Here is a 15,806-nt window from a genome sequence, read left to right on the forward strand (position 1 = left end):
GAGGGAGTAGATGTGTCGTGTGATCGAATGCAGAAGTTCTATGAACAGAAGTGAATACCAGAGGAGAGCAGGAACAGCGTGATTGTACCTATTTATAAGGAGAAGGCTGATTTTCAGGATTGTGCAAATTATAGATGGCTACAACTGATGCCACACAGAATGAAAAACTGGGCAAGGGTTATAGAGAGCAGGCTTAGGCAACAGACACCATAGTTTTATACCAGGAAGAGGAACCTCTGTTAACTCACAGAGAAGCACTGAGAAGAACAGAAAGGACTGCATATGGTTTTTATTGATTTGGAGAAGGTTATGAAAGAGTACACCATCAAGAAGTCTGGATGTGTATGAGAGAGAAAGGGGGACCAGAGAAGCATGCAAGGATTGCCCAAGATATGTATGTATGAGTGAGGTCAAAAGCAGGGTTAGGGTTCCATTTAGAGTAGGTCTGTACCAGGGATCTTCTTTATGTACAATGATCTGGTTATGGATGTACTAAGTCATGGAATAGAAGCCCAATCCCCTTGATGAATGCTTTTTACTGATAACATTGTGTTGTGTAGCACCAGAAAAGAAAAAAGTGGAAGTAGAGAGGAAGTTGGAAGAATGGAGAAGGGTATTGGAAGATATAGGATTGAAGACAAATAGGAAGAAAACAAAATATATGAGGTTTAGTGATGATCAGAATTAAGAAGTTGGGTGCAGGCAAGAGCTATTAAAAAGAGTGGATACATTTAAACATCTAGATCAGTGGTATCCCAAGATGGAAAATCAGATGTAGAGATAATCCATAGAGTGCATTGTGCATGGAGCAATTGAAAAAAGGTATCAGGAGTATTGCGTGATGGAAGAATTAAGGTGAAGGTTAAAGGAAAGGTTTTTAAGACCGTGGTAAGACCATCAATGATGTACGGAGCTGAGATATGGGCAGTAAAGGGAGCACAGGAGAAGTTAGATGTGGCAGAAATGAAAATGTTAAGATGGAGGAGTGGAGTTACAAAAAAGGGCAGAATAAGAAATGAGACAATCAGAGGTACAACAAAAGCAGGAGAGATATCTAAGGAAGTGTGGGAAAGTAGACTGAAGTGGAATAGACTTGTAATGAGGAGAGAAAATGAATATGTGGGCAAATGGAAATACACGGGAAAAGAAAGCGAGGAAGGTCAAAGTGAAAGTGGATGGATAAAGTAAAAGAAGATCTCAAGGAAAAGGGCTTGACTGGCAAGGAGGTGCAGGGCCGAGCTGTTTGGAGAAGGTTGATGTAGCATATCGACCCCACACAGAAGTGAGAAAAGATGAAGAGAAGAATTACATCTTGTAGGTGTCTTCATTTAATATGCATTCTGTTAACAAATTGAAGCTGAAGCAATAAAGCACGTTCACAATGGCTTATGAGTAGTTTGAATATTCACATCACAGAGCTCGATCATTAGTTTAGTTGAAGCCAAGGTGAAATGAATATGGAAGCTTTGCTGAGGGATTGGGCAGAGGGAGTGAAACCTGATAAAATTTAGTCAATTCTGTTAGCTCAGTATGGAAGTGAAAACAGCGCAACTTTACTATGTGGGAAGAAAAGCAGAGAACTTGCAGGAATAAAAAAATGTTTAGAAACTACAGACTTTACTCAGGAAGAGAACAGGCAGGGAACAGTCTCATAGACATATGAGACAACATTTATAACTGTGGCACTGAGTTATTTTCCAGACTTTCTTACTGAATTGTAGTAACTTGGGGAGATGGAGCCTTTCCAGAAAGCATAAGGCACAAGGATTTTGCCAACTCTACAAATGCAACTCATCAAAAATGGGCATCTTTGAGGAAAGTAAACCCATCAAATTATTTCTTTTGCATTAATTGACCTTTTGTTTACATTAAAACTGTTGCCAGTTGAACCATCACAGCTGAAAAAGGCTAAAGAGCCAAGTATTGTACGTCTAACCTTCTTTAATGTTTTCTCTATTTGTTCTTTTGCAGATTCATGCTGACACCCGCATACTCAGCATAAATTGCTACTGCACATGTGCGTGTTTCATTGAGGTGAAAAAATATTAACTTAAAACATACATTCTTGTTCAGGGGATACTATGCACTTAAAAGATATGACAAAAATAATTCGGGAAAACAAAGATTTAAGGTAAATCAATTTAGATTTAAATGTTAAAGGCCGGGGCGGCACGGTGGCGCAGTGGGTAGCGCTGCTGCCTCGCAGTTGGGACACCTGGGGACCTGGGTTCGATCCCGGGTCCTCCCTGCGTGGAGTTTGCATGTTCTCCCCGTGTCTGTGTGGGTTTCCTCCGGGCGCTCCGGTTTCCTCCCACAGACCAAAGACATGCAGGTTAGGTGGATTGGCGATTCTAAATTGGCCCTAGTGTGTGCTTGGTGTGTGGGTGTGTTTGTGTGTGTGTGTCCTGCGGTGGGTTGGCACCCTGCCCAGGATTGGTTCCTGCCTTGTGCCCTGTGTTGGCTGGGATTGGCTCCAGCAGACCCCCCGTGACCCTGTGTTCGGATTCAGCGGGTTGGAAAATGGATGGATGGATGGATGTTGAAGGCCACATTCACACCACTCTTCTTGTTCTGCTTAAGTTAAAGATAAATACAAAAAGAAAGGAGGTTTGCCCTTGCATTTTCAAACAGAAGATAGATATTGAGAAGTTTTTTTTTCACTTTTTACAATTTATCCTAATAGGAATAAGGCCCCTTTCAAACAGCAATTGCCTTTACAGTGAGAAACATTTATTTTTATAACTAACTGCATTTGGATTCAACTGCAATATTTTAGAAGGACAAAAGGAGTTCAGCTCAAATTACATTCTTTTCCTCTTGATCAATATGTGAGGCAAAATTTCATCTCTGGAGCCCTTAATGGCAGGAACTCTGATAGCCAGAGTAATGCTATCTTAGTGATTAGAACAGTAAGTCATCATGTGAATAAGAGCCTTTTAACACTACATGCTTTGTACCAAGCAGTTCATTGGACAGAATAAGAAAAAAATAACAAAAAGTGAAGTTTAGGGACTGCATAGTAAAGTACAGATCAGCACACTTTATCACAAAGAGATCCTGCTGTACTTGAGAATGCACCCTGAACCCTACACTGCTAAATATGACAAATAATTGATCTCTTATCTAGCTTGCTGCATTTTAAAAGAAGAAACTGCAACTTGACAGAACTATGAAACTGAACATTCCTTTTTTCATGCAGTTCTGCAATTGGACAAGACCTTTAAACCGCAACTTATAATTTTCTTATGAGCGCCAACGACAAGATCTGGGCTGTCAAGAGGTATGTTAAATATCTTTCATAATATGACAAATATGCATTAAAAGTGACCATTTCTATTGTGTGATTAAGAAAGACTGGCTGAATATTTAACTCTAGACAACTCATATGAATAGAGGCTTAAATACTTGTGTATACAATTCTGAATTGATTTACTGAAGAAATAAAGAAGTTAAGAATGAATATCACGTAGCTAGATTGAAAGTAAAAAAAACTGGCATTTTTCTAATAAATATACTGTGTCTGAATAAAACTGATCTCGAGCTCTTGACCAGTTACTGTATATCACCACAATGGTAGACAGGGCTATTCTTAAGACATGAATTAAACCTGCAGAGTGCTGCTAATAACAGTCGGTTTAGAGTATATGTGTTGTTTCTAATATTATGTTCAGTAACTCAGAAGAAGCTATTCAAACATGAAAATGCTGATTCAGCATGACTCAATAACAAATGTAACCTGAAAATATATAGTTTTTTTTTTAAATGTGATAACCTGAATTGGCTTATCCATTATCTAATTAGTAAGACTGAAACAAAATGAATAAGTTTACCTGAGAACAAAGCAGCATAACCAGCTCCACGACAGATGTACTTGACTTCATACAAACAAGGCCTAGAAGGGACAATGGACAATGAATATTAACATTAGACAGATACATATATGATGATAATCACAAACAATAATTTCTGAGGAATAATACAGTATTATAAATAGCACATTAGTGTGGATATACTGTATGCATTTTGTATACATTATTTTGTGCTTTCACTAATCACTCAACTATTGAACATACTAAATAACTTAAGGTTGCTGGCAGTATTTGATTACTAATATAATTACCCTTCTCCAATTCTACTGACAGGCCTGATTCATTCACTTGTTCCTGAATATTACATAAATGATCAAATCATCAATCAGACTGCTAACTGTAAGATGGTTATTCATGCTGAATACATTTTAAAGAGTCATAAAGAAAATGCTTTATCTCATTTATTAAAGCTGTTCGAAAATATATTTTTACCAAACCCTGATCATGTACACACAAATAATAATACAAATTCTTATTTTTAAAAATGTATGATCTGTTGGCATCAAGTTTAGTGGTTATTATTAAGACACAGTGCTACACTATAGTATATTTGCATTGTTCACGTAGCATCTTTCAATATGTTAAACCATGACAATAGCTAATCCTTACTTTCTGCAAATATTCATAATTTTCTATGCAGTGCCCATGCAAAGAAACATTTAAAAATACATTATTTATAATTTTAAGACTTTATTTTGAAACAAACAAAAAAAAATGTAAAAACTGCAACATGTCATGTTGATACATCAAACCACTAAACATATCTTAAAAAATAAACTTCTATAAGAGTATAATAAAAAATATTTCACATATTAGTGGTATTAATTCACATTTGAATTTAAGGGAGACCAACGGGTCTCAACGGGAGACCATTTTTCCAATCAAGTCCTTGGTTTGAAATGATAAAATCAAAATTGCCATAAAATTAATAATTAACAACCTGATCATCAACTCTTTGAAGAAATTCATGCCGAATCTAAGTAAGGTGTGGACTGATTGAAAATCCTTCCAGCTTTGTGTCTGGCCAGAGATACATTCATTTATACAGGGATCAATGAGAGACTGAAAGACTGAAAAGATGGTCTGCTAAAATTGTAACTGAAACTATACTGAAAAGATAAGCCAAGTTATTTTTCAAGAGGATTTAAATGCTAATTTAATTAAATTCTATCTCAATTGTTATTTTACCAAGTGCATACTATACATGGAGGAATATTATATTTTAATAATAATTAAAAATTTGAGAATAAATATATAAATGTGTCACAAAATGTTTTTTTTTGCTTATTTCTTTGTTTATTTAATTTTTCTTCATGTATTTATTTGAGTGACACCACATGCAGCATGAAATAAGCCCTGTAATGAAAACTGTCACTTTCAACAATCAAATTTGAGAAGGCAGGCTCTAGAAATCACTGCTTTTTGATTGGTGTGTCATGTGCAGAGTGAATGTACTATATCTGCTTTGGTTGACATAGAAATGTTTTGGCTCAGGCGCATGCTTAAAGTTGTGACTGTGCATGCTGGATATGAGTGCAAGAAAAGGTTTTCCAGAAAGACTGTGCAAAGCGGCTAATATAATTACAGAGAGTCTGAATTCATTGATATTAGTTGGCATCTGAAGTGTCTGCTGTAAATGTGGCCCTTGATGGTCAAATTTTTCTGTCAGTTCTACTGGGGATTCATTGATCAAAATACAGTATTCACTTGAACCCATGATTGAAAGTGCCAGTTTTCATTTCAGAGTTTATTTCATATTGAGTGTGCAGTCAATGTTGCTTTTACTTATATATTTATATATATATTTATATCGGGGTGGGCAAAGTCAGTCCTGGAGGGCTGCAGTGGCTACATGTTTTTGTTCCAACCCAGTTGCTTAATTAAAAAACAATCCTTGTCAATCGTTCAATTTCACAGCTTGTTAGTGCTTTAACTCTGCCATGTCAAGTAATTCTCATATCCTACACTTATTTATCCTTTCAAAGGATATCATCCAAATGATCTGAAGTCTAAAACTGATGAGTAATTCTCAGTACTTCAATTTTTTTCTCTTCACTTTCCTTCCAAGTATTTAATTAAACCAAATAGTGCACGATAAATACTGTACATATCTGTGTAAATGGAAACAAGCTAAATGAAGAAATGCTGGTCTCTTGTCATTTGCATCTTATTGCTAATAAGGAGCAATTAAAAACCAAGAATATAGCTGTTTAAGACTAAAATAAGCAATAAGGGTTCGAAATCTTAATGAGAGAGACAAATAAAATGAAGCAGAAGTGTTACTTGAGCAATAAGCAATTGGGGTGCAAATGGTGGCCCTCCAGGAATGACTTTGCCCACCCCTGATTTATATATTCTCACATTTCAAAGTACTTCAGTTTATTTGGATATGAATTTATTTGTTTGCCTGTTAGTTTATTTATTTAATATGTCTGAAATATTCCTCCATAACTATATATACTTAAAACATCTTGAATCATCTGTTATACTGCATAGACACATGGCTCATTTTACACTGAGACAATCATAATATTACAAATCAAAAAGATAAGAAAAGGTAGTATGTCAAGTTGGGCCCGGGGTAGTAACAGGTCTATTGATATGCTCTTTAGTTGTGGGTTGAAAGTCTGAGGTTTCAACTAGCTACTAAATATCAGATATGAAAAATTGAGCTGATGTCAAAAACCAAAATATTAGCCATTAAGAGCTTACCAGTTCCTACTCAAACATACAGTTTTCTAGTCTTTGATTGGAAGAGATTAAAGGTTTAAAGATGGATACAAAAGAAAGAAGATATTGACTAAGTATTAGCTTCATCATTAAAAGTCTAAAAAGTGGCAAACAACTCAATGTACTAAATGTATGCAGTCAAGCCAAGGTAACTTCATTATGAAGGTGAAGAAACACATTTGTAATTTGAAAATATTCCATTGTAAAAATCACCTACAGATATAATCATTTAATGTTTCAAATTCTAGCCAATAACTCCTGTATATGACTGAGGAAGAATGACTAAATGCTATATTATTGCCAGTATTGACCATGAATTATAGCTACGCAGTGGCAGAGTAACAAATTCAAAGCAGCAACTTCACCACAAATGATGTTTCTGTAGGAAAAAAGAACAGATGAGCAATTGTATATCATCTGCCTACAAGCTACTGGTACCAGTATGCCAACAGATATAGCCATGTAGTTTTCTCCAATGGCCGAACTGTTGAGAGGCTAGTGGCCAATGTATACTAATATACTTGTATACCAGTACAAACAAGTACAAGTCCCAGATGAAATGATAATATTTAATACTGAGGATTGTAGAATTATGTGGGAGATGATCGCCATCGGTCCCAGCACCGCTGTCCAACATGAACAAACAATACCTACTTATTAACTATCAAACAGCCAAAACAACATACTCAAAGAAGCACGAAAAAAATCAACAATAACAAAGAAGTGGAAATTATGGCAATCAAGATGCGTATTATAAAATAAATGTATTGCAAATCATTACTAAAGCACTGGACTTTCAGAAATATTTTGAATGAATCACAGAAAGAAATACAAGTATGCTTTTGTCAAGAATACATATTCTATAACTAAGGATGAGTTACAGGGCGGCACGATGGTGCAGTGCCTCGCAGTTAGGAGACCCAAATTCGCTTCCAGGGTCCTCCCTGCGTGGAGTTTGCATGTTCTCCCTGTTTCTGGGTGGGTTTCCTCCCACAGTCCAAAGACATGCAGGATAGGTGCATTGGCGATCCTAAATTGTCCCTAGTGTGTGCTTGGTGTGTGTGCCCTGCGGTGGGCTGGTGCCATGCCCGGGGTTTGTTTCCTGCCTTGCACCCTGTGTTGGCGGGGATTGGCTCCAGCAGACCCCCGTGACCCTGTAGTTGGGATATAGTGGGCTGGATGATGGATGGAAGGACGTCCAATATCAAAAGACAGGAGACAATGCTGATATCAAATAAGAACAACAATAAAAACAATAATAAAATTAGTACTTGTAGTACAGGGGCAGATAGTTAGGAGAGTACAGTGGTGTAGTAGTTAGCTGTCCTTGTTTCTGAAGCTATATTTGATATTGGCGTTTCTTGGTTTTACATTTCACTAATAAAATAAATGAATATCGTTATACAAAGCAATTCGGGTGCTCTGGTTCCACAGTACAAACACATGCAGGTTAGGAGCATTGGCAGTACTAAAATGTCCCTAATGTGTGTGTGGCTGGAGTGTGTGTTCACCCTACGATGGACTGCCACACTGTCCAGGGATTGTTCCTTTCTTCCAATCCATACTACCATGGATTGGCTCCAGCACCCCACTGCAGCCCTGTTCAGGAATAAGCGGATTAAAAATTAAAAGCAATTCTTTAAAACAAATGTATCATTTAAAATTAAAATTTTGATAAAAATACATTAGGAATTCTGGTATGAGATAATTGCCCATTTTTGTACAAAACTGCTTAAAAGCTTTTCTGAGAGACAGAAGTGACAGAAATGGCAGACTAGTTTACTGCAGCGCTGGATCTTAAAACAGACAGTTAACTAATGAAACAAGAAACAGGTGTGAAAAGCTCATTTAGACTAACAGTCACTGCAATAGATCAGCTATTCACTAGCTCAAGTGCTTCCAGATCAGAAAGATTAATGGTACAGTAATTACCAGCGCACAGGCTGACTGCTGAAAAGAATTTAATAGAAAGACCCTTCTGTAGGTTTTTCAGAATACCTCAGTACAGAAAAGAAACATCTGTCAACACGTTTAAAGATGATGATTTTTACTATTAGTCCAGCATCATATAATAGTTACCACTAAAATGATTTTAGAAAAACAGCTGCCTCTTACATCAGTCACAGGATAACATTCGACTGCACAACATGAAGAGTTGTTTCAATAACTAACTTGAATTCTTTCAAACATAACATATGCATATTCTGTTCATGGAGCAGAAAATAGGTTTAACTTTATAGTTTTTCTAGAATGAAAATTATGGTCAGATACTCAATGAACAAATGACAATACCATTAGATCTGAAAATGTTATGATGGTGTATCGTACACATATTTGTGAAAGATTTTGCTGTAGAAAATTAACTACTAGTCTACTTGTACTCAGAAGCTCTGGGCACATAAACTGAATTTCTAGAATATAAAGAAGCAGCCCATTTTACAAGAAATTACTTGCCTGTTTTGTAATAAAACCTGAGTACCACACTCAATAATACACTTCTATATGCTCAGATGTTGGGCTTTTTTTTAATAATTAAAGATTCTAACACGTTTGTGACCTCTACATTACACTATTAATCAAGCCAAATGCCTTCTATTTAAACACAAATCCTAACTCCTTCCTGTAAAACACAAAAGGAGATAACACGACAATTTAGTCTGCCATTGTGAGGTAAATAGCTTTTTGTCTGTTAAGTTCTTAATTATTACATCAGAAGTAAGTATCTTCAACAAATACAGTATTCACTGATGCTCCACAAACTATTCCAAGTGTAAGTTCCAAGGTTACACAGGCATAATTGCACCAGTGGCCACTTGTCTGCAGACATGAGAAAGTTGAAGAGAGAGCGTGACCTCCAGCAATCAGAACGGTGATGGATTGAAGATAATTACTTGTAAACGCACATTTCAACTGCTAAAAAACATCCCCCACTTCCTGTCCGAGGTCACGCTAATGACCAAAGCTTTTAAGTAGCATACTTAATTTATATAGTCAACTATAAACCACTTCATTGCAATCAGAAAGGTTTAATAAGACCAAAAGGAAACACAAACAACAGAAGAAAATAAATGTTAGATTACCAACCCGAGTCATAACCACTTATTATTAAAGAGAAGTCCTATAATTTTATGAGACAGGAGGCATGGTGGTGTAGCAGTTAGAGATGCTGTCTCATCCTGGGTTTGAGACAGTGCCTGAAGATTTGCCCGTGTGGGATCTGCATGTTCTCCATGTCTATGTGGGTTTTTCTTCCACATCCCCTGATACACGGGCGTCCGGTTAACTGGCAATTCTAAACTGAACTTGTGAGTTTGTCATGCAATGGCATTGTGCCCTGTTCAGGGTCGGTTGCTACTGGGATAGACTTTGACCCCATGTGACTTTCAAATGGATTAAATTAGTTTGTAATTGTTTGATTCTGCAATTTTTCTTTTATAATTCACACAGAATTTCCTTAGTTACATAATCCACATTTTCATTGAATATAATAGTTGCCCCATGACTCTGGACTGGAGTAAACAGGCTTGAAAATGTAAGGATGGATATTAAATAGTATTATTTATTAAAAAAAAAACACTTTGTCCAATTCTTCTTGATACAAATAACAATTTGCCTTCTCAAGTTGTGCATTTTATTGATCCGAGGAGATAGGTTCAAGTTTTAGCTAGGCCCTGAAGACAGCACACAATGTTATTTCCTGAAACAGCCCAAATTAGTGGATACCACAGTAAATTTTAATGGATGTTAAAAGAAAAACAAAAATGACTGGCTTACAGTCTACAAAGAAGATGCTATTTTTGTGCTGTTAGAACAACAAAATCCAGTATCTGGTAATAATTGAATATTTTTTTGTTGTTACTTTTTAAGGAAGCTAAGTTAAAGTATGAAAAAAATGACATATTCCTAACACAAGAAATTATACATGGCGAATAAAGAATTAAAAATCACTAAAAATTAAATATACTGAATATATGTGAAAAGAAAATGTATGTAATAACAAAAGCTTAACAAAAGCTTTCATAAGTGTTTGACTTATATAAAAAACCTTTTGTGATGAAATACACTGAAATATACTGAATAGCGAGGTTGATGGTTACAGTATGTTTAAAAAATAGGAGATACTTTCTGCTTTTCCACCCATAATTTAACCTGAATTAATTAAGACTTGGACTCTATCAGAGTGATGCCGACAGTCAAAATAAAAGCAGCTTGCACTAAAGAACGCAGACTTTGCACACGCAATAAAACATCAACTAAGGCCTAAGTACTGCAAAGAACAAGACGACCACCTGACTGTGTAATGACTTAATGGGGAAAAATAAATGACAAGTTAGAAAATACACACATGGCATAACGTTTAACTGATTTGAAAAATAAAGTTTTGTTATTTTAATTTTTAGTAGACTATCAGTTGTCACATTTTTGTTGATTAAATACTAGCCATATTAACTCTCAGAGACAGATAACAGAATAAATTTAAAAACATATTTGATATCACTTGCCCTAAGTGTACTTTCAACACCTTTCCTCCGTATCCTTGTGTGTTTGAACTTCACTTGACCAGCACTCCCTTTGTTAAGTGCATTCTCGTAAAGCCTGCTTCACAGACATTACCATTTTATTATAATGTAGATTTAAAAATGGGTCATATTAAAAATTACAGTAATAACAGAATGTAAGTATTTGTACTAATAGACTACATAAAATACAAGCTTTCATGTACAGTGGTGTGAAAAACTATTTGCCCCCTTCCTGATTTCTTATTCTTTTGCATGTTTGTCACACAAAATGTTTCTGATCATCAAACACATTTAACCATTAGTCAAATATAACACAAGTAAACACAAAATGCAGTTTGTAAATGGTGGTTTTTATTATTTAGAGAGAAAAAAAAATCCAAACCTACATGGCCCTGTGTGAAAAAGTAATTGCCCCCTGAAACTAATAACTGGTTGGGCCACTCTTAGCAGCAATAACTGCAATCAAGCATTTGCGATAACTTGCAATGAGTCTTTTACAGCGCTCTGGAGGAATTTTGGCCCACTCATCTTTGCAAAATTGTTGTAATTCAGCTTTATTTGACGGTTTTCTAGCATGAACCGCCTTTTTAAGGTCATGCCATAGCATCTCAATTGGATTCAGGTCAGGACTTTGACTAGGCCACTCCAAAGTCTTCATTTTGTTTTTCTTCAGCCATTCAGAGGTGGATTTGCTGATGTGTTTTGGGTCATTGTCCTGTTGCAGCACCCAAGATCGCTTCAGCTTGAGTTGACGAACAGATGGCCGGACATTCTCCTTCAGGATTTTTTGGTAGACAGTAGAATTCATGGTTCCATCTATCACAGCAGCCTTCCAGGTCCTGAAGCAGCAAAACAACCCCAGACCATCACACTACCACCACCATATTTTACTGTTGGTATGATGTTCTTTTTCTGAAATGCTGTGTTCCTTTTACGCCAGATGTAACGGGACATTTGCCTTCCAAAAAGTTCAACTTTTGACTCATCAGTCCACAAGGTATTTTCCCAAAAGTCTTGGCAATGATTGAGATGTTTCTTAGCAAAATTGAGACGAGCCCTAATGTTCTTTTTGCTTAACAGTGGTTTGCGTCTTGGAAATCTGTCATGCAGGCCGTTTTTGCCCAATCTCTTTCTTATGGTGAAGTCGTGAACACTGACCTTAATTGAGGCAAGTGAGGCCTGCAGTTCTTTAGACGTTGTCCTGGGGTCGTTTGTGACCTCTCGGATGAGTCGTCTCTGCGCTCTTGGGGTAATTTTGGTCGGCCGGCCACGCCTGGGAAGGTTCACCACTGTTCCATGTTTTTGCCATTTGTGGATAATGGCTCTCACTGTGGTTCGCTGGAGTCCCAAAGCTTTAGAAATGGCTTTATAACCTTTACCAGACTGATAGATCTCAATTACTTCTGTTCTCATTTGTTCCTGAATTTCTTTGGATCTTGGCATGATGTCTAGCTTTTGAGGTGCTTTTGGTCTACTTCTCTGTGTCAGGCAGCTCCTATTTAAGTGATTTCTTGATTGAAACAGGTGTGGCAGTAATCAGGCCTGGGGGTGGCTACGGAAATTGAACTCAGGTGTGATACACCACAGTTAGGTTATTTTTTAACAAGGGGGCAATTACTTTTTCACACAGGGCCATGTAGGTTTGGATTTTTTTTCTCCCTAAATAATAAACACCATCATTTAAAAACTGCATTTTGTGTTTACTTGTGTTATATTTGACTAATGGTTAAATGTGTTTGATGATCAGAAACATTTTGTGTGACAAACATGCAAAAGAATAAGAAATCAGGAAGGGGGCAAATAGTTTTTCACACCACTGTAGTTAAAACCATAGCACAAATACACTTGTGATGGCACAATGGCTTTTTGACAAAAGATTCCAATTCCAGTGATTGATGTCTTATTGTTAGCTGTTGTTTATGATGGTCTACGACTAATAACAGTTCAAATTTTTTACACATAACATTTTTGAAAGACCTACCCAATGGAGTGTTAAAAGTTTCTGTTGAAGACTCAAGGTAAAATTTTTGGCTGCTTTGAACAATAATAATGTACTGTCGGTTTGGAGCTTTGCTGATAAATTATTGTGTCATATATGTTTAATCAATATAATGTGCAGATAACACAGTCATGAGGCTGTTTTTAATGTAATGAATATATGGAGTACATATCTGTGCACTTTCTGCTTACAGAGTGATGCTTATATAATTCCTTTCTCCTTACATTATTTCTAAATAAGTGACTTTTTGCATTTTTTTTTTTACTTTTACCGATTAGCTTACCTCACCAACAGGAGAAGTGAGCTGGTGTACCAGAAATATGTGCACCAGTAACTCTCCCAGTGTTTCAATAACTTGGGTAGAGGATTTGTTGTCAGGACTGAGTGTTGGATGAGTAAACAAAGAAAATATACAAAATTAGCCAAGGTACCTGTCAAAGACAGGTAATAGAATAATTAAAAAATATTTGCTATCTTTCCCTACGTGTACCTCTGGTGCATTTCCCTCTGCATTTCAGTGTGTGTTGTGAACGTCTGCTCACCAGCGTTCTCACTGCCTAATCTTGCTTATATTTTACTGTATATTAACTTCCTTTTATCTAATTTTGTAAACCACTTTGAATTACACTGTTTGTATGAAAATGTGCCATATAAATAAATGTTGTTGTTGTGAATCCCATAAAGCCGGTTTGTGAGACTCTGTCATTATTTTCAAGGCACCTTTCTTGCCCCCTATTTGGTTTTATACTTTCTTTCTTTGAATGCGATTATCTGAGAATGTGCCCTTACTCCTTGCCCTGCATCTCACATCTCACACGCACACTCCTCTTTTGTTACTTCACCAAAGCCAAACTAACCAATCACACAAAAGCCAAACTGACCAATCAGATTATTTGAGGGGATTGGACACAAAGACCTTAGTGTTTTATTATACATATAATAAATAGATAAACAAATTGTAGTGACCTGTCTCAAGGCAAATTTAAAACAGTAAACTAATCAATAATTAGAGTCACACAGAATATTTTTCACTAGGAGAGTATGAAATTTTAAAAATGGGTACTGCATGCTTCATTTGAAATATCTCACTGAAATTGTAACTTTTCTGACAAACTTCCTGGCAGAATAAATGTGCCAAATTTCAACAAAATTGGACCCCTGAGACCTGAGTTGTTTCATGTTGACAGACATACAGTATGTACAGACAGTAACCATGTTATATGAAAATACACCTACAAAAGAAACAACTTGGAAATGTGGAGCTTTAGATACAGAAAAAAAGTATAAGCTAATTTCAAATTAAATAGAAAAACAGAGGCACTTTCAGGGACTTGACCCTTTTGAAAGTTGGAAAATTTAAAATTTTTGTTTATCTACTTCATTAAAGACAGAAATATCACATTTTTGTTTATTAAACATTTTTGTGACAATGAGTATATTCAAAAATAACACAGATAATAGAATGTATTTACAAGTATCAGCAAAGTTCATAAAACATATTTTAATAGCATTTAACAAAATCTTATAGTTAAAAACAGAGCCACAATATGCTTATGGTGGCCAAAATAATTTTCATAGACATAGACAGGTTACAACTCATGTGATATAAAAGTGGGATTGACTAATGTACAATTATTAATTATTTAATGTTGATGATCTACTGTATGGATGACTGTAGTTCATATTTAATAAACATGCATTTTTTTAAAGACGTTCCCAAAGTAGAGTTTAAATCTTTATCTAAATCTAGCTGTGAGGTGAATGTGACAGTGTGTTCTTGGCTATGTGCTGGAATTTCAATAATTTGTATTGGGGATATTTTTTGCCATCAGGAATAACTATTGGATGTCTGAAACAGGTAAATATGCAAGATAACATGACTGGTGGTGGAATGGGGAAGTACAGGAAAGTATACAGAAGAAGAGGTTAGCGAAGAAAAAGTGGGATAGTCAGAGAGATGAAGAAAGTGGAAAGGAGTACAACGAGAAAAGGCATAAGGTGAAGAGAGAAGTAGCAAAGGCTAAAGAAAAGGAGTATGAGAGGTTGGACACTAAGGAAAGAGAAAAGGACCTGTACCGATTGGCTAAGCAGAGGGCCGACCTAGGAAAGGTGAGCAGCAGGTTAGGATGATAAAGTATAATGATGGAAACGTACTCACAAGTGAGGAGAATGTATTGAGTAGATGTAAAGAGGTTGAGAGGTTGATGAATGAAGAGAAAGAGAGGGAGAAGGTTGGATGGTGTGGCAATAGTGAATCTTGCAACTGATTAGCAAGGAGACCGGCTGTTTAGAGGATGAAGAATGGGAAGGCCGTTGACCCAGATGACATACCTGTGGAAGCATGGAGGTGTTTATGAAAGATGGCAGTAGAGTTTTTAACCAGATTGTTTAATGGAATCTTTGAAAGTGAGAGGATGCCTGAGGATGGAGAAGAAGTGTACAGGTGCTGATATTTAAGAATAAGGGGGATGTTCAGAACTCTAGGGACTACGAAGGGATAAAATTAATCAGCCACAGAATGAAGTTATCAGAAATAGAAGTGGAAGCTAGGTTAAGAAGAGAGGTAATGATTATTGAGCAGCAGTATGGTTTCATGCCGGGAAAGAGCACCACAGATGTGATATTTGCTCTGAGGGCGTTGATGGAGAAGTATAGAGAAGGCCAGAAGGAGTTGCATTGTGTCTTCGT

The 15,806-nt window shown here is 36.3% G+C and overlaps 1 protein-coding gene across 26 annotated transcripts in view; it reads right to left on the bottom strand.

Annotated features, from left to right (window-relative positions):
• The window catches only part of nbeaa (neurobeachin a), a 925,612-nt gene that overhangs the window by 420,667 nt on the left and 489,139 nt on the right, over positions 1-15,806 (bottom strand). For all 26 annotated transcript variants that reach the window (XM_051927338.1, XM_051927337.1, XM_051927335.1 and 23 more), the window contains one exon: positions 3,831-3,892. In XM_051927338.1, the coding sequence (XP_051783298.1) occupies positions 3,831-3,892 (62 nt within the window). The remainder of the gene's footprint in view (positions 1-3,830; positions 3,893-15,806) is intronic.

The sequence above is a fragment of the Erpetoichthys calabaricus genome, chromosome 4, assembly GCF_900747795.2.
Source record: "Erpetoichthys calabaricus chromosome 4, fErpCal1.3, whole genome shotgun sequence".
NCBI lineage: Eukaryota > Metazoa > Chordata > Cladistia > Polypteriformes > Polypteridae > Erpetoichthys > Erpetoichthys calabaricus.